This window comes from Malania oleifera, chromosome 5, assembly GCF_029873635.1.
Source record: "Malania oleifera isolate guangnan ecotype guangnan chromosome 5, ASM2987363v1, whole genome shotgun sequence".
Lineage (NCBI taxonomy): Eukaryota > Viridiplantae > Streptophyta > Magnoliopsida > Santalales > Ximeniaceae > Malania > Malania oleifera.
The window spans coordinates 80,730,986-80,755,793 of record NC_080421.1 but is presented as its reverse complement, the minus strand read 5'-3'; the positions used below and the strand labels follow the sequence as shown (position 1 = coordinate 80,755,793).

At 36.6% G+C, this 24,808-nt stretch overlaps 1 protein-coding gene and 1 long non-coding RNA gene across 3 annotated transcripts; both read left to right on the top strand.

Annotated features, from left to right (window-relative positions):
- Nucleotides 1–938: 938 nt before the first annotated feature.
- LOC131155434 (heat stress transcription factor A-7a-like) lies at nucleotides 939–3,580 on the top strand. 2 transcript variants are annotated; one of them, XR_009136823.1, is made up of 3 exons: nucleotides 939–1,671; nucleotides 2,527–3,374; nucleotides 3,494–3,580. XR_009136823.1 is itself a non-coding variant. In XM_058108566.1 (2 exons), the coding sequence occupies exons 1-2, from the start codon at nucleotides 1,372–1,374 to the stop codon at nucleotides 3,289–3,291; spliced, it is 1,065 nt and encodes a 354-aa protein (XP_057964549.1). In that variant the 5' UTR covers nucleotides 939–1,371; the 3' UTR covers nucleotides 3,292–3,580. The 2 variants fall into 2 exon arrangements, 1 of the variants encoding a protein (XP_057964549.1); XM_058108566.1 differs by having other exon boundaries at nucleotides 2,527–3,580.
- A 366-nt stretch (nucleotides 3,581–3,946) lies between these two features.
- Nucleotides 3,947–24,559, top strand: LOC131155435 (uncharacterized). Its single transcript, XR_009136824.1, has 7 exons — nucleotides 3,947–4,061; nucleotides 22,332–22,511; nucleotides 22,626–22,885; nucleotides 23,281–23,367; nucleotides 23,440–23,541; nucleotides 23,638–24,020; nucleotides 24,435–24,559. It is a non-coding gene; the product is annotated as an uncharacterized LOC131155435 (long non-coding RNA).
- The last annotated feature ends 249 nt before the right edge of the window (nucleotides 24,560–24,808 follow it).

Genomic DNA, 24,808 nt, shown 5'->3' with positions numbered 1-24,808 from the left:
GTAGCGGATAGTTGGTTGCCCCCACAAGTTTGGAGGGGGTGATTTGTTGACCCATACATGTGGGTGCATTTATTTATTTTCTTGGGAAGATACAACTCGTGGAGCATGCATAGCCTCGAGCATGCATTTTGTCTTTATTACCGCTTCATCTCAATGAAAAAATATTCAGAGTGCGGACTCCCTCTTTCCTGTGGACATAGGTCAAGTTTAGTCGAACCATATATTTTTTTTATGTTTTCCGTGTGATCATGTTATATTTGTATTGCTAGAATCATCCCCTTTTTCTTTAAGAATGAGACTTAGTTGTACTTGGATAAAAAGGATTGATGATTATTGCAATGAAATGGGTTTTGGGGCACTTGCTTGATTTGAACAAAAAGTGAATTTGGTTGAGAGAGAATGATGAGGACGACTAACTTTTGAAAGTGACGGGGTAACTTTTGAAAGTGACGGAGCGCTGACATGCAGGAGTGAAGGGCTTCAGCACATCAAATATTCACGAACTGGAGTCCACGATAAGCCCCCACATCAAAACCAGCCTTCAGCGGAGATTGTAGCTCAGACCAATTATCAGTTGGTCTAATGCTTCCAGCAAATCGTCATTAGAATTTTTGCAAGTCTTTTTTTCTATAAAGCCCTTTTGAAAAACCAAATCCACACACCTGGGTCCATCCTCCATGCCCCTTGCCATACCTCATTAGAAGGGAAGTTCCGGAACTTTCCTAAGGACCTCCTCTCTCTCTCTCTCTCTCTCTCCTCAGCCTAATGCCATAGGAAATGAAAAATTAAATAAATAAATGGCTTGCTCCCAAAGAGCTCCAGAACCTTCCACTGCGTACTATTTTTATTTTTTATTTTTTCATGGACCTATATATTTCAGCTACCTATTTAAAATGCCATCAGCACCGACTTCCGTGGATTCTTTGTACAATATCGCATGGCTCGCGCACTCTTAGTAACGGCATAAACGGCCTTCTGAAAGAAGCTGCGTCAGCGGGTAAAGTTTACCAAAACTCTGGCGGAAAAAAAATCTCACTCGTCCTTCTCCTTTCTTCAACGGTCACCTCCTTTCCCAGTTTCGCTTTTCATTCTCCTTTCTATGGTTTCTTCCCTACTTGTGTATCTGGACTGCCTCTCCATGTTTCTGAAACTTCATTACCCTCTGTTTTACTCTGTTTTGCTCCTTTTGTATTCCATGAGCTCTTCTCTCACTCAATCAAGCATTCACCCGACCAAAATCCTTCCGAATCTTCGTCTAGTCCTGCAATTTGACTAGAACGAAATCAGCTTTAAACCATCGAAGACACTGAATTAATTCGAACACAAGCAATACCCAATAAGCTAGAGTGTTTTAATTTGTGAAAATTGATCATGAATTCACCGTATTTGGTGAAGGAGGAGTACGCGGGAGGGAGTTCGTCGGGGTCCGGCGAACCAGCGGTGGTGCCTCCGCCGCGGCCAATGGAGGGGCTACACGACACAGGCCCTCCGCCATTCCTCAACAAAACCTTTGAGATGGTGGACAACCCGACAGCGGATCACATAGTTTCGTGGAGCAGAGCAGGGAGCAGCTTTGTTGTGTGGGATCCTCATGCTTTCTCCGCGAATCTCCTCCCCAGATACTTCAAGCACAACAACTTCTCCAGCTTTGTGAGGCAGCTCAATACTTATGTGAGTTCCTCTTCAGTATGTACTCATCCCAAAAGGAGGATTATGCAGTCTTCTTACTTTTATAACCTCAGTTCTGGCTAAACTTCAATATAAGAAAGAAAAATTATAAGAATTGAATTTTCTTAAGTATCTCAAGTGCTTTTTCATTAGAAAACAGTACAATGAATCTCAGTCCCACGTAAACTTCGTTCAAATATGTTTTGGTTGAAACGCTGTTGAATTGCGTTTCAGTATTGTGATTCCTCACATGGGTTCTGGAATTCTCTTGAATCTGTATCTCTTAGGAGGAAGCCATTACGACAGTGTCCTGTTTTCATCTTTTGTTCTTCAGAAAGTCTACTTTCTTAACATTTTCTTAATTTTTTTAATTATATCTTTAATTTATTTTTCTTTTTATTTTTTGGTTTCTCACTTTTCAGTCTTTGTTGGACTACTTCTCATATATTCAGGGAACAGTGTATCTTCTTCTTCTTCTTCTTCTTCTTCAATTTTCAATTTTCAATTTTCAATTTTCAATTTAGAATGAGTCTTATTTTAATATTATTTTCTAGTAAATTTCGCATAGAATTTTCAACCCATTGTTTTTATTAGTTCTATTATAATTTATGGTTCTCTCCAGAAGTGGGTCCTCCTCAATTTTTATTTCGCGAAGAAACTAGGAAATTACATATATAAGATATATTATTGCTAAGCTCTAATCCCGAGGAATGATAAATTAAGTCTCTCTCAAATCTTTGATGGGTTCTGTTCTTGCATTGTACATTTACATCTGATTAAATATTTTTCTTTTTCTGTAAAGAATAAATTTCTTGCTTCATCAACTATGATTCTGATAATGAAATATTATTTCTTCAGGGGTTTAGAAAGATTGATCCAGATAGATGGGAATTTGCCAATGAAGGATTTCTGAGAGGACAGAAGCATCTCCTGAAGACGATCAAGAGAAGAAAGTCACATTCTCAGGCTATTCTCCCACCAGCAGCCGCCGCAGGTCCCTGTGTGGAAGTTGGGTTGTTTGGATTGGATGGAGAAGTTGACCGTCTGAGGCGCGACAAACAGGTGTTGATGTTGGAACTGTTAAAGCTGAGGCAGCAACAGCAAAACACCAGAGCCCACCTTCAAGCCATGGAACTGAGATTACAAGGAACAGAGTTGAAGCAGCAACAGATGATGAATTTCTTAGCTAGAGCAATGCAGAATCCAGCATTCATACAGCAATTGATCCAACAGAAGGAAAAAGGAAAGGAGCTTGAAGAAGCCATTTGCAAGAAGAGAAGAAGACCCATTGATCGAGGCAGAAATGGTGGAGGACCCACCCCCATTAAAATTGAACCTCTGGAATTTGGAGATCCTCATGGGTTTGAACTATCAGAGCTTGAGGCACTTGCATTGGAAATGCAAGGTCTAGGTAGAGCAAGAAGGGAGATAGAGGAAGAACAGGAAGAGTTGGAGCAGCCTGATAGTCGGGATAAAGAGCTTGATGAGGGGTTTTGGGAAGAGTTATTGAACCTGAGGTTAGAAGCAGAGTTGGATGTTCCAGCTACTGAACAAGATGAGAGTGAAGTAGATGTGAATGTTTTAGCCGAGCGTTTGGGCTACTTAGGTCCAAGCCTTAAGTAGGAAGCCAACTTGCTCTTAACTGGCCAGAGCATGTCATCTACTGCTGTTAACTGTTTCAAACTTTCAATGTCCATTTCTCTTGGGTAGGAAATGTACCATACTTCATGGCTTTCTGGTTAATGTCTCATTTCGTGTAAGTTGGATATCTGCAAAAGCCATCAGGCCATAACTTCCCTATTTTTGGTTTTTTGTCGTTTGACAGGAGAGCTGAAACACTTCATGCTGTATAACCTCAGAAAATATCTTGTGTCTGGTTTTTCTAACAACTGTAAATATTTTTGGTTTATTCTTATCTTTTCCGTTCCTTTCAATCATTCATCTGTGTGTGTTGAACAGACTGCAGGCATTGCTTGGCTAGAGTTTTGTGGAAGTTCCCCAACATGATTTTCTCAAGGTTCTTGTTTTTTTCCTTTTGCCCATCAACCAAACCCACAGTACTATGACTGAATTAATAGTTGTCTTTAGTGATATATTCTTGTCCTAAAATGGGGTGTAGATTACTCTGAAGCTGTGAACTGGAGAAAGTTCGGCTGCAAGTGCAGAAACCTCAGTTAAGTTATGCTTTTATATTCTATAAGTGGTTGGTAGCTACTCAAGCCCCATTGAATCTAGTTGTATTTTTTTTTTTTTTCAATAGTATTTTGATTCATTGAAACGAGAGGTTATTATTGTTTAACATCATGATGAAATGTTTGTATCATGTAGTTTTTTTCTTATCATGGCAATTCGGTCCACATCAGTCCTATTCATCAGCTGTAAGCTCCTTAGAGGTACTGAATATCACTCCCGTGTAAAACTGTAACTATTTGAGTGTCTTTTTTATGTTTGGTTAGATTTCAAATGATGCAGAAACCGTATATATGAGCAGAATTGAATGGGTCAAATGCAAATTATGCTTTATTCTGTATTGCTGCAGTTGTCTCTCAATAGCGCAAAATCATGGCATTTGTTTCAAGTTTCAGCCATAACTGCAATATTGTGGACAAAGTCGTTTGTAGTTTTTTAAAGTATAATAAAAAAAGCCTATTTTAGTTTTATATGTCACTGAGATACGATGCCATAATTAGTCTCTCTAATTATAGCATGTTTTTATATTATTGGTGTACATATTCTGTGATTAGTAGGCTGATTGTAGTTGATGTTTTGTAATTAACAGATTGATTATAACTGTCTTATTTAGTCTCCGAGATGGATGAAATTATTGATGTTCAGCCTTGTAATTGATGTTTCTATTTATTATATAATATGAGAGAACCCTCACATAGAGAGGTATTCAATCCAATTGACATGGTATCAGAGTTTTATCTCAATTAGGGTTGTTCGAATTTTTTTTTCAGTTCTTTTTTGTGGGTAGTAATAATTTTTGGGTCGTCAGCAGTTTTTTGTTGAGTTTCTGGTGGGTGTTAAATTGCTATTTAGCAGTTTTTGTTGGGTTGGGATTGGGTAGTTGATTCTGTTTGCTTCAGAATCTTTGGTGGCTTTCGGTATTCTGTTTCGTTACAAATCTTTTGTGGTGTTGATCTATGGAGTGTTTCTACTACATATCGTTGCCAATTCAAGTTTCTGGAGGTCCCATCAAAGGCTATTGACACATGAATAGGATTTTTTTTTTTTGAGATTCAATTTTTTGTTGGGTTTCATCATGTCTTCTAGCGATTCCTTTGGGGGTTTCATCATGTCTTCTTGTGATTCCTTTGGGGTGTATCTTATTAGAAAAAATTACTTTGCTTGGGAATTCTAGTTTCATTTATTTGTTACGGGGAAAGAATTGTGGAGCCAGATTGATGGTAGTGATCCAGCTCCTACGGAGCCTAAAGAGTTGGCCAAATGGAAGGTCAAAGATGCACATGTGATGTTCTGGATTTTAGGGTCGGTTTGATCCTCTTATTGTGCTCAATTTAAGGACCTATAACACTGCGAAGGCTGTGTGGGAGTACTTGCTGAAGGTTTATCACCAGGATAATATTGCACTTCGATTTCAGTTGGAATATGAGATAGCTAGTTACACTCAAAGCAATCTCTCTATTCAGGAGTATTTTTTTTGGTTTTCAAGAATTGATGGGGAGATTTTTCTGATGTGGTTTATGCGAAGGTATTTGCTGCATCTGTAACGTCCCGAACCCGTAAACCAGGTCTGGTGTGTTACACCTGATTAACCGTGTCTTATGGTGGCCCGACCCCACCTTGTGGGATCCGAGTGCCACGTCATTCATTTTCCCGTACCTTTTATTCCATTTATATTTAAGCAGTGGAAAACATAACTACAATTCTCAATCAGTATAATACCAGAGTTTTCTATGTTTATTTACATTCCAACATAAATCATACATACACCTGTATCCACATATATACATAACTCCAAAAACATAAACCACAACTTCCAGTATTTACATTCATCCGTTTCTCAGATGACTTAAAACATAAAACATAAAACATAAATTTATACAACCCAAAATATCATCAAGTTTATACCTTTTTTCTTCCTTTTTCTAACTCAAAAATGCTATAATAACCTCGAGCTCTCTAAGTTCGATCCCATGGAGGTCCTAAAAAAGAATAATTTGTACTCGGGTGAGACACATCTCAGTAAGGGAAGAAACAATATATTAAATCAGCGTGTGGCCAACATAAGATTATAATCAACATAATATTCAACATTTGTAGATCTTTAACATAATTTCTGAAATCCTTTTCTGAACCTAATATAATGCATGTAAGGTATTTTACCAACGAGATTTTCTAAGGATTGGGGTGATTATCCGTTCATACAAGTAGCGCCCCTCTGCTATGATACTTTAGGCAATCAATGGTCACAACTGAAACATATCAGGGCACTCACCTTACTTAGTAAGTGCTTAGGTGAAGAAGTAATCTCGAACTCACACAGTTCATCCAAAGGTTTACTAGCGAAAGCTCCAGAGAATAAGGAAATCTACTCGCCCATACAAGTAGTTTCCCTCTTCCCTAGTACGTTATGCAGCCTAATGCTACATCTAATACCTACTAGGGCACTTGCCTTTCTCAGCAAGTCCTCAGGTGAAGAGTTTGCCCCGCCCATATAAATACATATCATACTAGCTTGAATACTGATATTGCAATATACAATTCACTCTTACTTTACTTGGTATCTGTTATTTCTTTATATACATCTTTTCACGTTCTCAATAGTTCATATTACGTAGTTCACTTTTATAGTTCACATTGCATAAAACTCATATAAAGTCCACATTATGTGAATCTCATGTAAAATCCAACCTACGTGGATCTCATATAAAGTCCACATTATGTCGGTCTCATGTAAAGTCCATATCACATGGGTCTTATGTAAAGTCTACATCACGTGGGTCTCATGTAAAGTCCATATCACATGGGTCTCATGTAAATTCCACATCACATGGGTCTCATGTCATATACATCATCTGTAACAGTCCACATTGTGTGGATCTCGTGTAAAGTCCACATCACGTGGATCTCATGTCATATCAAACAATACATATGTAATACATATTTTTATCACATTTCAATATTCCCAACATCTCATAAATGTAAATAACATAATTCATCACATAATTTCCATTTTACTCATACCACACAATTTAGTAGTATATTTCAAATATGTTTTGTAAAATAAACCGACCCTCATTTATTATTATTATATTGAAATTATATCTTTAATTTCTTACATAATTATCTTGAAAAATATTTCACTTTCATTTGTCCGTTTTCCAATATACATATCTAATTAAATAGCCCTAGGCTCAAAAATCATAATTTAAACAGATGACATTTTTAACCCATAAGCAAACATATACATATACATAAATTATCCATTTTTTTATTTGTTTAAATCATAAAATCATGGTTTAATATATATTCCCCCTTACTTTTCTTGAACTACGCCAATAGGAATCCTCAAAAGATGTCTATGACACTCACCTGGACCCTGATTCAAAAACCTTAGTTTAATTAAATAAACCTCAAATAAACTACTATTTCTATATTTTCTCAACTTATAAACCTTAAATAAACATTTAAAACCTAAAACTGAGAATCCTAACCCTTACCTCAACTTAGGTGCATTTCTCGAAAAGCTTAGTTTAGAAAACTGCTTTGCTAGATGTGTAGAGAATCTTCCCTAGAACATTGTAGCGGTCTCCGATCGTTGATTCGGGTTGAAAAGTTAGAGAGAAGGTAGAGGGCATCTAGGAAGAGAAAAAAATGGAGGAGAATGTTTTTCCTTCGCCAAGAAGCTTCCTTGAACCTTTTATTCTCAATTTTGCCACGTGGCCTCATTGACAAGTAGAGAGGATTCGTCGATGAGTCACATAAGCGACCTCGTTGACAAGGAGACTCATTCATTGATGAATCTTAAAATCTGAAATTTGCTCATTTGGGATCTTCTTGTTGACGAGGAACTAAACTTCGTCGAAGATCTTTAGTAGAACACTTGTCAACGAGGACATGAAACTCGTCGACGAGATCTGCTGTTCTCTTCTTCCAAAATTTTCCCTTTTCCCTTTATTCCTTATTTATCCATTCCATCTATCATTTTCCTAATTACTTAATTACTAAAATTTTTCAGGTCATTACAACATCTATCTTTGCTGTTTATTAGAAGTGCAAAAGAGATCAATTTCTATTGAAATTGCGCCTTGAATTTAATGCTACTCACTCAAATTTAATGAACCAAGATCCTTCACCATCTTTGGATGCTTTTTTTGGAGAATTACTTCGTGAGGAGCAATGCCTTCTCACATAGGCTGACTTCTAGCAAGATGCTAACTTGAATCCCATTGCCAATATAGCCTACAAGAGAGGGAAGGGTAAGGATATGCGCAAGGTCCACTGTTTTGGCTGCAAGGAGTATGGTCATATTGTAGCCAACTGTGCAAAGAAAGTGTGCAACTATTGTAAGAAACGAGGCCACTTTATCAGAGAATGTCCCACTCGACCTCCAAATCATCACACCACTGCTTATCAGGCTATGGTGAACACTTCTTCTACTCCGGGGATGTCCTCAACTTCATTGTCTGCTACTAGATCCTCCAGCCTTACCTCTGAAATGGTCTAGAAAATGATTATGTCAGCTTTCTCCGCCTTGGGACTTCAAGGTAATACTTCATATAAGTCTTGGCTTATTGATTCTGCTGCATCCAATCGTATAACCAAATCATCTGATGCATTGTGCAATGTTTGTTCATATCATGATTTGTCACAAATTAAGGTAGCTAATGGGAGTCATTTAGCTATTAATGAAATAGGAGATATCAATCCTTCATTCAAAGATGTTTATGTATCTCCTGGACTATCTAATAATCTTATTTCGGTTGGCTAGTTAGTTGAAAAAAACTGTGATGTCCATTTTTCTTGTGATGGTTGTCTTGTGCAGGATTAGGTGTCGAAGAAGATACTCGCGAAGGGGTATAAAGTTGGCAGACTCTTTCCACTATAGTTTTATATTCCTAATAGTTTATCTTTGGGGTTGTGTGACAGTTAATACTTTGAGTGAAATATGGAATAAACGTTTGGGCCATCCAAACTCTGTTGTGTTGTCTCGTATGTTAAATTATGGTTTGTTAAGCAATAAAGAACATGTTTCTAAACACTTGTCATTTGATTGTTCTGTATGCAAACTTGGTAAGAGTAATACTCTGTCACTTCCTTCTCATGGTAGTCGTGCAGCAAAATGCTTTGATATTGTGCATAGTGATAAGTGGGGGCATTTCTCCTATAATTTCTCATGCTCGATATAAATATTTTGTGAAATTCATAGATGATTTTAGACAGTATACTTGGGTCTATTTTATGTTGCCAAATCTAAGGTCCTATCTGTTTTTCAAAACTATGTCACATATATTGAGAACCAATTTTCTACATGTATTAAGATGTTGAGGTCTGATTCTGGTGGAGAGTAAATGTCCCATGATTTTCATGATTTCTTACATCACAAAGGAATTGTCTCTTAGCATTCTTGTCTTCGTACTCCTAAGCAAAATGGATTGGCGGAACGAAAGAACTAACACCTATTGGATGTTGTTCGCACCTTATTGCTTGAATCATCTATCCTGTCTAAATTATGGGTTGAGGCATTAACTACTACAGTGTACTCAGTGTACTTAATTAATAGACTGCCCTTTCAAGTCTTAAATTTTGATTCTCCTTATTACTGTTTGTACCATCAACATCCTAGCTATCCTAATCTGCATGTTTTTGGATGTGCTTGCTTTCTTCATTTACCTCGTCATGAACTTCACAAACTCTCTGCTCAGTCTGTTAAATGTGCCTTTATGGGTTATGGTATGTCCCAAAAAGGTTATGTTTGCTATGATTCTTGTGCTAACAAATTTCATATATCTGATAATGTTGTTTTCTTTGAGAATCAATGTTTCCTTCGTACACATGTTGTGTCATTGCCTAAGATTAGTATTCTACCTTGTTTTGATGAATTGCCATCTCTTCTTGACTGGTTCAAACCCAGACTTGGGTATACTTGATGTCGACCAACTCTGCCTTTTCCCGGGACTGACCCTTCATCTGAAACTGTTCTTACAACTTCTCTTGAGATTGGCATGACATCTGAGACAGGTCCAATCAGTTCTCCCATGCCTCCTAAGCTCGGTCCTCGACGATCTACCCGAGTATCACATCCTCCTATTCGGTATGAAGATTACCACACTTCTTTTAACACGACTTTGTCATCTATTTCCATTCCTACATAATTTTCAGAGGCTGTTATATATGAATGTTGGCGAAAAATGATGGATGAGGAACTTCACGTTCTCCAGGACAATCGTACCTGGAATATTGTTCCTTGCCCCTCTACTGTTAAAGCCATTGGTTGTAAATGTGTTTTCTCACTTAAGCTCTACTCTGATGGGACTCTAGATAGGTACAAGGCATGCTTAGTTGTACTTGGAAATAGGCAAGAATATGGGGTGGACTATGAGAAGACATTTGCTCATGTGGCAAAGATGACTATAGTGCATACAATTCTTTTGATTGCTGCCCCCCAAAGGTTCGCCATTTCACCAGAGGGACGTAAAAAATACTTTTCTTCATGGTGATCTCAAAGAGGATATTTACACGAGTCCTCCTCTGGGTTTGTTTTCTTCTCCATCTTCCGCGGTATGTAAGTTAAAGTGATCTCTCTATGGCTTAAAATAGGCTCTCTGAGCGTGGTTTGAAAAATTCAGATCTACTTTGCTTCATCTCTCCTTTTTTCAAAGCCAATATGAATTTCCTTTGTTTTTCTATAAGACTCTGACTAGTCTTGTTCTCTTACTTGTATATGTGGATGATATTGTCATTACTAGCACCGACTTCAACTTGATTGATCACCTTAAGCAAAATCTTTAGGCTTCTTTTCATATGAAAGATCTTGGTCCTTTTACGTATTTTTTGGGTTTGGATGTGCACATGGATTCTTCAGGTATATTCTTGAATCAACGCAAATATACCCAATATTTGATTAGGCTAGCCGGTCTTTAGGATTCGCCTTTGGTGGATACTCCTACAAAGGTTAATGTGAAATATCAAAGTGAGGTGGGTGATATTCTTTCTGATCCCATTGTGTTCTGACAGTTGGTAGGGAGCTTGAACTATTTGACTATTACTCGACCTGATATTTCCTTCATTGCCCAGTAGGTTAGTCAGTTTATGTAAACTCCTTGCTACCTTCATTTAACTATTGTTCACCGTATTATTCAATATCTTCAAGGGTCACCTAGCCATGGTTTGTTCTTTCCAACTAGCTCTCTGCTTCGCCTTGTCGCTTATAGTGATGTGGATTGGGCTAGATATCCTGATACTCGGAGATCCGTCATGGGTTGGTGCATGTTTCTTGGTGATTCTTTGATCTCTTGAAAAAGTGAGAAACAAGCTCGTGTTTCTAAATCCTTTACTATATCCGAATACTGGGCAATGTTTATTGCATGTTTTGAGATTGTATGGCTTTGTGGGCTTCTGGCCGAGCTTGGTTTTTCTTAATCTGATTCTACTCTTCTTCATGTTGATAGTGCTAGTGCCATTCATATAGCTGCTAATCCTGTTTATCATGAGCGTACAAAGCACATTGAAGTAGATTGTCATTCAATTCGAGAAGCCTTGGACACTCGGATTATATCTTTACCTCATGTTTCTACTCCCCTCCAAATAGCTAACGTTTTAATGAAGGCTATGACACGACAACGCCATCAATTTCTTGTGGGCGAATTGATGCTTTTGGATTAGCCAACATCAATTTAAGGGGGGATGTCTGTCAAATACGGTGCCATAATTAGTCTCTCTAATTATGGCATGATTTTATATTATTGCTGTAGATATCCTGTGATTAGTAGGTTGATTGGAGTTGATATTCTATAATTAATAGGCTGATTGTAACTGCCTTATTTAGTCTCCTAGATGACTGTAATTGCTGACTTTCAGCCTTGTAATTGACGTTTCCATTTACTATATAGTACGAGAACCCTCACAAAGAGAGGTATTCAATCCAATTGACATTATATTCTTGGTGGAATGTGATCATATGCTATTATTTTTTCCCCTCTTGCATTTATTTTGGGATTCTAGCTGGTGATGGCTAGGCAATTGAATCTGCATGCTTCAAGCTCTTAGAAACTCTGCCTTTTTCTTTGGTTGGTATTAGAGGGCATGTGTAGTTATTGTTGTGGTTGTTTAATAAAAAGGTAAAAGACACTCGCCTCCTCTGAGTTTTGACAAAAAGAAAGAGACCTCTCCCAAGGTTTTAAAAATGTTATAGACCTCTTTTGAGGTTTCATAAATGTCACAAACCTCTTTTGAGATTTTCCAAAAAGACACATACTTTCCCCAAAAAATTTGTCTTTTTGTAAAATATAAGGTGAGATTTGTTTCTTTTTGACAAATCTCAGGGGAAGTCCACATAATTCTTAAAGTTTTAGGTGTGGTCCTTGAAATTTTTGAAACCTCGAGGGAGATCATTGTCTTTTTACCAAATCTCTGGAGGTCAATGTCTTTTATCTTGAGACGGTGGTTGAAGTTCTTCAATGTTTGAATTTCATCTACATTCTCATTGTGTAAATTTGGTAACCTCCAAAAATTAAATTGTCGACATTAAACAGGATAGTGCACACACATCCATTTATAAAGATCATAATAGCTCAAGATACATATTTGTAATCGAGTTATCAATAGATCTATCTGCCCAATATCTTACTTGTTAAAATTGCCATTTTTCTATTGTATTTACGTCAGAAAAATTACAAGTATAAATAGAGATATTTTACTCTCTATTTTTGATAATTTACAAAATTTAAGGTTAGGATTATGGTTGGAATTCTTTGATCCTTAATTGAAGGGATCCATATCTTCTCAAATTTAGAGCTCATGCTAGCATTACTAAAGTATGATTTTAGATAACAAGCTTGAGCTAATTATCAGACATTTGATCCTCAGCTCAACTCTTATGATCGCATGAGATGATCCTAAATATTTGGATATCCTATTCCACTTAAACCACTGAAGTTGGTTAATTTTGGAGAAGGTTTTGAAGATATTGATTATCTATTTTAGTCGGCCATTTTTAGAAATGCATGTGCTGTGTGGTAAGACCTCCTAGGGGCCAGGCTTTTGAGTTTGTTGCATAGGAAGTATGGAAGAAGGCTGCCTTGGAGAGCTTCGATTTATCATTTCTAGGCTGTTAGGAACAGAAGATTGTTTTAAGGTAGCAAATGTGTCCTCTGAGCTTGATTGTCTTGCATTTTAGTAGAATATCTTTTTGCTCGCAGTTATCATAGATTTTTTTTTTTGTAGAGGGGATGAGATTTGTTGATATGAATGGTAATGGCCTTCGTAGTGATCCATCCTTACTAAAGAAAACTACGCATAACAAAGTGGATTGGGTCGGATAATTTGTGGCGTATTAGGAGGATTACTAGGTGAACATATTATAATCCATATCCAACTCAATTAAGTTACGAATTTATGACGGTTCAAGCTAGACAATTTGAGACGAATGACAGATTACCAGTTATTCTCATCTTTAATATAATTTTTTTGCCATTTATTTCTTAGCATAATAATTGAAATTATTGTTAAAATTATAATTTGGTAATTATTAAGCATTTAATAATCAATCACAAAATTATAATTTTTTTTAAAAAAATTCCAGATCATGAATTTTGGAGCTTTTGTTTTGATTACGAGAAAATTGAGTATTTGAGTTTGAGTTTGAATATGAGGATGAGACAAACTCAGAGGTGCATTCCCTTGGTCAATAGAACTTATATTAATTAATTGTTAATGGATATCCATGGGATAAAATCTTTAATCCGCCAACCGAGGAGTTGCACAAAAAATTCTGAAGTTGGTTGATTGGAAGTTCTGGAGAGATGCAGATTGATTTTTTGTGGAGGTTGAGATCTGGGTGCATGAAGAGATTGCCCAGGTCGGAGCTCTTGAGTTGACATCTCTCTTCTGAAAGAAAAAGATTAGGACTGAGTTGCTTCCAAAATATTTCTAGAATGAAACTGATGATGACGGGGTTATGGAATTGAAGTCTGGTACTGCTGTGGATAAAGCTTGTGTGCCATAGATGGGGTATGAACTTTCAGATCTCCTAGCACCCTAAGCTGCTTCTAATGCTACGGCCTGGTTTGCATACTCTTTGTCTTGTCAATTGTTGAGAATTTAAATGATTTCCAGCAATATCCTGAGCAAAGACTTGCACATTAATACCTCAAGACTCGTGCTTTGCGAGTTCAGCCCCTTTTGTAAGTGTTGTTAAATGTTATAACTGGATTTTAATTTGAAATGTGAATGTGGGTCACTGCCTGTGTCATGCAAGGCGTCTCATATTAAACTAGGGCTAATTATTTACCTCATTATAACATCTTTTTGGTGAGAGTATAAACTTCAATCCAAGGGTAGTTGTCCTTGGAATTATTTTGCTTCATCTCAAAACTCTATTTGATTGTCGTCTTGCTTTTGGTTTGAATGTTTTCTAATGTTTGAAATTCTTTCTTCATTTGCCAAAGAGGTATGTCTTAGTAGTTTGGATTTACAGGCCACATGATGAATTAGAAGTGTTATTAGGGTTTTTTTTTTTTATCTTTTTCTTTATTTATGTTTGCCATAGTTTGATCACTACTTAGTTTACCGTTTCATAATCATGTCATGTTTTCTTGACATGAATGATTTACTAGTAATAAATGGTTAGGATTTAGTTTGCTTTTAGTAATAATCATGCCCCTATTTATTTAAGAGTTGATTGAATAAAAGCGTGATTAGGGTTATTACTTTGTTGTTTATTTCATGCCATTGTTATTGTGATGAATCAGAATCTTGTCAGGATTTCATTTAGTTCCATGTTAATCGTAATAATTCATGAAGAGGAAAGCATTAATTATCATAATTCATGAAAATGAAAGCATTTTTCCATGTGCCTATGCACTTGTTGGCGTTTTGACTCTCCTCTTTAATTTTAGGGCATTATGAACTGCTAATAATTTAATTCGCATTCAAGATGGTTACAAGCAGGAATCTTAGGATCTTATTCCAAGTCTAAATTCATGGCCAAAATATTGTGTATATATTAGGATAAATTTTACTATTTAGATGTTGATTCTTCAATCATTTTTGTTCTCTTTTGATCATCTAAAATGATTGATTATGAAATTTGTCTCTTCAATCATTTTCTGAATTTGTTTGTTCAATATTATGATTCTTTACTTGAATGATTCCATATTTGGCATATGCAACTCTTTAATCAATTAACTCTGTGTACTAATTGTTCATCTATAATATGATTTTAGTTATAATCGATTAGAGTATTAAATTGTTATTTAAAGAAATAAAATTTAAAGTTAAGATTTAATGCTAATTTCGGCATGAATACAATATTTTATTTAGATTATATGAGATGATTGATTATGCAATTTATCTTTTTCATTATTTTCTCAATTCATCTTTTTATTATTATGATGCTTTAATTATATAATTCCAAATTTAGTATTTGCTATACTCACTACAAAAAAATTGGCTTTTAGTGACGAACTTATTAGTGACGGATTCAATTTCGTCATTAAAGGGGGGGGGGGTATTAGTGACGAATTTGAGAACCGTCACTAATACGGACTTTAGTAACAAAATTTAATCTGTCACTAATGAGTTCGTCCCTAAAAACTGAAAAAAAAAAAATCATGGAAAATAGTTTTTCGCACATAAATTACCCCGAAAAAATATCTGCGACGATTTGTATAGTATTAGTGACCACTAATATCCGTCATTAAAAGATTCTTATTAGTGACGAATAAATAATTGTCACTACTATTAATTTAAAAATAAATAAAAAATTTTGTTTCGAGTATTAGTGACAAATATACCAATTCGTCACTATTGCCCCAATATTAATGACATATTTGAGACCATTAATAATAATTCTCGTATTTAAAAATAAATTAGTTTTTTTTTTTTTTTTCAGAGTATTAGTGACGAATTTCTTTACCACTATTTGCCTATTATTAGTGATGGATCTGGGAACCGTCACTAATACTTCATGTATTGAAAAATAAATAAATTTTTTTTGTTTTAGAGTATTAGTGACGAATTTGTTTTTTCGTCACTATTGCATCAATATTAGTGACGGATTTAAGAATTCTCACTAATACTTCCTGTATTTAAAAATGATCTTAATATTTTTGTTTTAAAGTATTAGTAAAGAATTAATATATTTGTCACTATTACTCCAGTATTAGTAACAAATTTTAAAACCGTCACTAATGCTTCCCATATTTTAAAATAATTTTAATTTTTTTATTTCAGAGTATTAGTAACAAATTTTGAAATTCGTCACTATTTCCCTAGTATTAGTAACGAATTTGAGGACCGTTACTAATACTTCACGTATTTAAAAAAAAGGGTTTTTTTTTTTTTTTGCAGAGCATTAGTGACGAATTTATTAATTTGTCACTATTGCTCTACTAGTAGTGATGGTTTGCTCTACTAGTAGTGACGGTTATGGATTTGCCACTACTAGTCCTTTAATAAAGTTTGCCCTAATCTTCTTTCTCTTCCCTCCTTTCCCTTTCCTTTCTCGCTCGTCTGCACGCTGCTGCGATCTCCTTTCCCTCTTCCTTCTTTCCCCTGGCTTTCCCTCCTTTCCTTCCTCCTCCGGCTACCTTTAGTAGGTACTGAAGCAGCCGCCCAAGTCCCTTCTCCCCTCTGGTCATCTGCTCGTAGCATCCCGCTCGAGCCACTCCTCCTCTCTGGTCATTTGCTCGGATTCCTTGACCTTCCTCTGTCTCAGCTCGTAGCATGCCACTACCTGCCACTCGCCGTTAAGTCCTCGGCCTCTGGTTGCACTCAGAGCCGTAGCCCTAGCCACCCCGCCGCTACCCATCCAGTTCATCGCCGTCGGGTACCTCGCCTCAGGCTGCACTTGGAGCTGCAGCCCCAGCCGCGCCGCCGCTACTGGGCCAGTTCGTCGCCGTTGGGTACCCTGCCTCAGGCTGCACTTGGAGCCGCAGCCCCAGTTGCACCGCCGCTTGAGTTTGACTTGGCTCCTGAATTGATTTATATGTTTCAATGTTTTCCTAATTTCTCACTTCTTTGGAATTGTTTGAATTTTATTTTATCTGATATGGTCAGCTCAATTTTATCTTGTATTCATCTTGTGATTTCTTAGTGTCTATAATATTATATTTTCTTGAACTTTAATATTATTTAAAAGAGAAAATTATATTTTTAATAAATTAGTACAAAATAAATGTATTGCACAAAGAACAAAGCAAAGATAATAGTTAGGATGGTGGTTTGGTGTTGATACAAGTTTGCACTTATTGACAATAAAGGGAAATATATATATATATATATATATATATATTATAAAGATTGATGACTGGTTTGGTGCTATGATTTGGCCTAGGAAGATTCTAAATGATACGAGGCATGCTCTTTATTCAAATATGCTTTCAATTCTAATTAAAAAATTAAATTGTCGCACATGTCCTTCTGTCGTTCATTGCATTTTATATTTTTGCTACTATACTATCATTTTCTCGTATTGCTATTGTTCTTAAGGAACTGTTTAGTATTAACTTAATGTGATTTATTGTACTTAATAAAATTGTATGATTGTTGTGTTTAATATATTATTGTAGACACCTGATTTTGTCCAATTAGATACTTAAACACCATTTGGATACACTAATAGTAACATCGATCAATAATTAAATTTTTTAAAAAGAAAATATAAAAAATAATTAAATGGTTAGAAATGGCACGGGACTGAGATGCCGCTAGAGTAGTAGCCTCATCTTGTTGCTCATGTAGTTCCAATTATGATTCGAACTCTGATTAGGATAGACTAGATGCTTGAGATATTTTTATGCACTTTTTCTTTTGCTTATGTACTGCGCTCATGCAACCTTATGCTTTTATTTTATTTCTTTTTCTATTATTTATTTTTTATTGCACTCTGTTTTACCATGCTTTTGAATGGCTGTTCACGTGCTTCGATGTGTCTATCTATATTGTATTGCCTCTAAAATTAATGAAAATGCATGGAACATTTGATTTCTACCTGTATTTTGGGAGATACTAGAATTGCCATTTAATTACTGCCATTTATGTATTCATTGAAGCTTAGACCTTTCTAAGAATGGTTACTATACATTCATACCTAATTGTACATGTGAGACAAATCAATTGTTATATTTCAATTGATTATTAGTCATACTATGTTGACTAATAATCACTTGAACATGTTAATTATTTGTTTCACTTACCACTAGTAATGTTTTTATTTCAACAATTCTTAGATTGTTCAATGTGGACAGTTTAGGAAGTTGTATTTACATTGTTGTAATCGTTCACGCTTTGTCAATTGTCATTATATATTTCGAGTGCGTCTTTACTTGTGTTCTCTGGGTGCATAGTGGGGTGTCAGTGACAATTTGTTAGTGATAGAAAACTAGCAGCATGTTCACTTCCCCCATCTCGTGTACTTCGAGAGACATAGGGAGATGCTGCCGAAATTTATAATTACTACGACAAAGGAATTTGAGCGATTGATCGCAATATAAATGCAACATTCCTGAATGGGATAGGATCCGTACCCTTTAGAATATGATGGTTGATTATAGGATTCATGATGCATGCGTTATAAACATTATGAGAATGTAATGAACACCATTTACTTGAACATGTTATAGGGTAATTAATGAACATGGATAAGAGTTAGATGAACACTCGGGGTAGGTTTTTGCTAGAATACGTGAAAGGGGTACATGATTTCATAGAGTTCGCGAGTCTTCGTGCAGACAAAGCGAGTAGAATAAGGTGTCCCTACAAGAAATGCAAGAACATAACATTCAAACACATTGATTTGGTCCATTCACACTTATTAGACTTTGGAATGGAGAAAAGGTACACAACATGGGTGTTCCATGGTGAAGATTACATGGTTTAGAGCGATAATGATTACGATGAAGATGATGGGGCAAATATAGTAAGTGGGGATACCTGTTCGGAAGGGGTAATTGAAATGTTAGGTGACTTGCAAAGGGGGATTGCAATAGACACGAGTGATGTGCCTATGTCGCGTACTGGTGATGAATCTACTTCAACAGATATCGTACCTTGCAATACTAGTACGTTGAATCGACTTGGTAAACCATTTGCTAATCTCATGAGGGATGCACGGGTGCCCCTATATCCAAACTATAAAAAGTTCTTAACATTAGAGTTTCTGATAAAGTAAGCCTCATTAAGGCAGCATCGCTTGATGGTGAATAACTTCCCAAGTCTTTTTATGAGGCGAAGACATACATGTGTGAATTGGGTCTCAGTTACACTCTAATACATGTGTGTAGGTATGATTGTGCACTCTTTTATGATGAACATGAAAATGCGAATGAGTGCCCAGAATGTGGTGAACCGAGGTATACAACTAATAAGAAGAAAGGTAAAAAGATCTCCAAAAATGTTTTGCGATATTGTCCATTAATCCAGCGGCTGCAACGATTGCATATGTGCAAAAAGACTGTTACAGATATGAGATGACGTTAAAAGAAACGTCTTCAAGATGGAAACACCTTTAGCCATCCAGCGGACTCTGAAGCTTGTGCCGATTTTTATAAAATGCATCCGTGGTTTGCTAGTGATCCTCGCAATATTAGACTTAGCCTTGCTTCAAACGAGTTCAATCTTTTTGGTAACATGAACAACCTATATAGCATGTGGTCAGTTATGATGATGTCATACAATATACCGCCATGGCGATGTATGAAAGAACCTTTCATTTATATGTCTCTGCTCATTCCCAGACCGAGAACACCTAGTAATGATATTGATGTTTACTTGCGTTTGTAAATTGACGAGTTGAAAGAATTATGGGAAAAAAAAGTGGAGACATTCGATGCAAAAATCGGGACAACATTCGGATGCATGCTGCAGTATTGTGGACAATTAATGATTTCCCAGCATACGGCAACCTATCAAATTGGAGCACAAAAGGTTACTTAGCATGCCCAGTCTGTAATAAGGATGCTGGGTCCTAATCCTTAGAGCATGGCCACAAGTTATGCTTTATGTGTTATCGTCGTTTTCTATGAATTGGACATCCTTTGAGGACTTGTGGCATCAGAAGTTTCAATGGAAAACCTGAACGAAGGTCGATGCCAAAGCGACTAAGTGGGGAAGAGATATTAAATCAGCTAAGGTTGATCGAAGATGTGAAATTTGGGAAACAACCGACCAATAGAAAAAGAAAACACGCTGAGTTGGAGTTGAATTGGACAAAGAGAAGCGTCTTCTTCGAGTTGCCATACTGAAAATATCTTCTCCTACGCCACAACTTGGATGTCATGCACATTGAAAAGAATATTTGTGAGAATGTCATTGGTTCATTGCTTGATATAAATGGGAAGAAAAAGGACACCGTAAATGCTCACCGGGATATGGAAGATATGAGAATATGGCCTAAGTTGCACCTGTTTCGTGATGGGGACAAAATTCTTATGTCATCAACTTGTTACACATTTTCGAAGGATGAGAAGAATAAATTCTTCGAATGGTTAAAATCAGTGAAGTTCCCCGATGGATATGCATCAAACATAGCTCAACGCATAAACAAGAAGGAAGGGAAGATGCTAGGAATGAAAAGTCATGATTGTCACGTCCTTCTACAACGGGTTCTACCTGTTTTCCTTCGTGGACACTTGATTGAAGATGTTCACTCAGTGCTGATTGAGTTGGGAATCTTTTTTCGATAGTTGTACTCCAAAAAATTGAGCGTAAATGTACTTGAATGGTTAGAGGATGACATCGTGATCATACTATGCAAGCTAGAGAAAATATTTCCGCCAGCATTCTTTGATGTGATGGTCCACCTAGCCGTCCATTTACCAAGGGAGGCCATAATTGGAGGATCGGTTCAATATCACTGGATGTATCCTATTGAGAAGTAAATTATAAAGTCCTTGTATAATGGTCACGTGACTTCAGATGTTTTTATTTTATTTTTCTTTATTGTGTCTGCAAGTCTGTAATGCTATGTAAAATGCACAGGTTATTGTCCACTTTGAAGGGATACGTGCATAATAAGGCATGACCGAAAAGTTCAATCATTGAGGCATACATTGATAGTGAATGTCTTGCATTTTACTCAATGTATCTACATGATATTGACACAATGTTCACTCATGAGGAGCGAAATGCAGACGTTCATACTATTAATGCTGAAGATGAAGAACCCAGGAACTCTATATTTCGAGAAAATGTTTGGCCTCTCGATGCACAAGTTTACGATTTCATTGTTATGGACGACCTATAAAAGACTCATTTTTACGTTTTCAACAAATGTGATGAAACTGTTCCATATATCGAGTACGTGGTTCCAAACTCCTTACTTTGCATTGTATTTACATATGCATAATTATATACTTAGTTGACATTAACATGCACTACTGTTGCATATAGCGAACATAAAACTGAACTCCTGATCCAAAATGAATGGAATGTTGACGAAAGACATAAGAAGGAATTTATCAATTGGTTTGAGAGTCGTGTAAGTAACAAATACTCCTTGAGTGAGAAGCAATATACATTTTCACTATTTATGGTTTATTCTTCTATACTCCTATTTATTGAATAGATAAAAGTCATGTATTACAATAAGGAACCAAGGGCAAGTAAAGATTTGTACGTGTTGGCATGTGGCATCGATTAACAAGTTAACCACTATAACGGTTGCATTGTCAATGGGTTACGATTTCAGACAAAGTCCCTCAAATTGCATAGAAGAACCCAAAATTATGGGGTTGCGGTGCTAGGCACAGAAGGAGATAAAGAACTTGACTACTTTGGTGTACTGGATGACATTATAGAGCTTAGTTATGGAGCAAACAGACTCGTCCACCTGTTTAAGTGTACCTAGTGGGACATCAATATTAAAAAGACTGGGATAAACACCGATGCCTACTTTACCAGTATCAATTTTAGCAAGACCTGGTATCAAAATGACCCTTTCGTGCTTGCGACGCAGACAGAACAAGTGTTTTACCTCAAAGACACCAAATTGAAGGGTGAATGACATGTGGCCCAAAAGATTCCTCCCCGAAGTTTATACACTATTGCAGAAGTTGCAAATGGTGACATGAGTACCAGTGAGACTATATTCCAAGAAGATGAGCCATCTGTCAGTGCAGTAGTGCAATTTGCTGCAAACGTTGTTAAAAAAGATGCCAATCCTACACAATTGCATAGGGATGGTGCCACGACAGAACACGTAGGGACTTCTAACATTACAATTAAACCTTCTGTAGACGTTCACTTCATCGACGATGAGGAAACTGATGGGGAACATGAAATAGTGGTCGAGTACTGTAGTGAAGAGGAGGACACTTTAGAAAGTGAGGATGATACCGATATTGAGGACGTATAGGGGGGTAAGCATGTTATTTTTGTCACTATGTATCTGGCATGTATAAATAACTTAAAATGTATGTATGGTGCTTCCATCTAATATTCGTATTTCTTATATTTACTTGTCTACTTATTTTCAGATATGGCACCAGGAGGCCGACGTTAGAGACTTCCTTTCAGGCACACGAGTACATTGCATGAGGATGATCCAACATCCTTGAGACCAGTGGAGCCCGTCAGTTCTGATGCGGCGGCACCATTTTCTGAGCGATCGGCACCTCGGCTAGACATGGATACCATTTATGCGACTGATACGCAGAGTGAGTTGCCAACCGTGATGAGCAGTGTTGGTATGGATACGATTAATTTATTTACATGTCAATTATTGATGATAATTATTCACGTGTATGATTATAATGTCGTTCTTAAATTAGCTCTGCTTTCAGCATCTACGTCCACGATCAGGTCAGGTTGTGGTGCAGCGAAGAACATGTCGCTGAAGAAACACATGGATAGGACAAAACAGCAGATTCAGATCGACATTCCTCTAGGATACACCACTCCGCTGAACATTAGGTGCACCGCATGGATGAGGGAGCTCGACAGTATATGCCGACAGTATGCTCCTGTCATCGCATTCAACTGGCCGAAGGTGACTCAGTAGCAGCGCATGGTTCTTTACATGCGCATTTTGGTAAGTTCTCAAACTCTATAAAGTTGTTTATAATTTAAATATTTTTTTACTTTTAATATACTAGCTAATTAACAACTGTCCAACATTGTAATTATATTACCTATATATGTACAAGGAGTTTGATATGGACATCCTCAAGGATGACCATATGAGGAAGGCAGTCGATGTCCAATTGTGTAATAATTTTAAGAGTTATCGCTCAAAAATGCGCTCCCATTTTCGAGCAATGGGAGATAAAGCAGAAGTGCGACCATATGATAAGATATACCATGAGAATTGGGAGGTGGTGTGTCGCCATTTCCGCGACTCACGATATCAGGTGATGCGTTTGTATTATAATCACTGATTTTTCACAATGATGTCACTAATAAACCGTCATTACATTTTCCTTGTAGGCCATATATGAAACAAATGTTGTGAACCGCAGCAAACTCCCTACGACGCATTGCGGTGGATCGAGACTATTCATAAATCATTGCCAGGTAATTACTATATATAAAACTATCTGACCATTACAAGACATAATACTAATGATGTTTTATATGATAATGTAGCATGATCCCGAGACTGGTGTAGAGGAGCCGCTTTCAGATCTTTATTAGAGAACACACCAATGGCAATCGAGGGAGTGGTGCGAGGGTACGAAAGACAAACATGTAAGTGAAACAAAAGATTTAGTTTATTACTTTATTCAAAACATCAAAGTTTTAGTCTTACTTATTACTTTTTATTATTTTCATGAATAAAATTAGGCACGAATGGTCGAGCTGAGGGATGCACCTGTTTCAGAGGGGAGTCAGCACATGACAGATTTCAAGATCACTTCTAAATGCTTGGCCAACGAGTGGGGGGATGGGTGAAAGGTCTTGGAAGTGGATACATCGCCTCAACAACATCATCATCCATGGGTACGGCGGCTCATGCAGAGATGGAATGACAGCGTCGAGAGGCCGAGTATGATAAGCAGGAGATGGTTTGACGAATGCAGATGATGGAAATGGAAAACACACAATTGAGAGACAAGGTCTCCAGCTTTCAAGTTCAGATGCAAGCCATGATGGATAGGCAAACGCGGTTCGAGGAAATGATGCACTAATCTCGATCAGATGATGCGGGTGGCTCCTTTGATTAGAAGGTATGTATGGTACTTATAGCTTAACATAGTACTTGTGCAAAAGTATTTTATGATTTTGTTTGTGTTATAATATAGCAAAATTTTCAATGATTAATGAATACTCATACTAGCTCCTCTGAAGAGCTTTATATGTTATTCTAACTTGGACACTAAAACCCATTAAGCTGAGTGTTAGGGGTGACAGTAATGGGGTCCAATTTTTTTTTTTTTTTGGGGGGGGGGGGGGGTGGTTAGATAGCATTACATGTATTCTCTAGGAAAAGTACAAATTCAAGGAAGAACTAAAGTCTCATATTTGGGGCAATTTTTATATTATGTAGTTATAGATAGTTTGCATGAATACTGCAAAAAAATTAATATTACAAACAGATATGACTTGAGAATAATATTATTTTTTAATCTTTCTTATTTCAGAAAGTTTCATCAGTGTTGCACTTTTTGGATGCATCATCCTTGTGAAAATTCCATTGTTTTCGATGCGACTTCCTTTTGAACGGACCGTCATTTTGGATATGTGCTTCTAAATGCATCCTCCTTATGGATCCATCCTGCTTTTGGATGTTGTCATTTCTAGTTACTTGATATGGTTGCATAATGCGTATATGTTTTTTTTTTTTATTGTTATTATAGTTGCATATCTTGTTCAGTTGGGAAATTTTTATATGATAACTATTCATCTTGTACGGATGATAGCTTTACTTGTTGGATATTCTAAATTTAATGGATACATGTACTACTATCGTGAATTGTTGAATGCTACATAATTGCTTGTTAGTCTAGAATGCCTC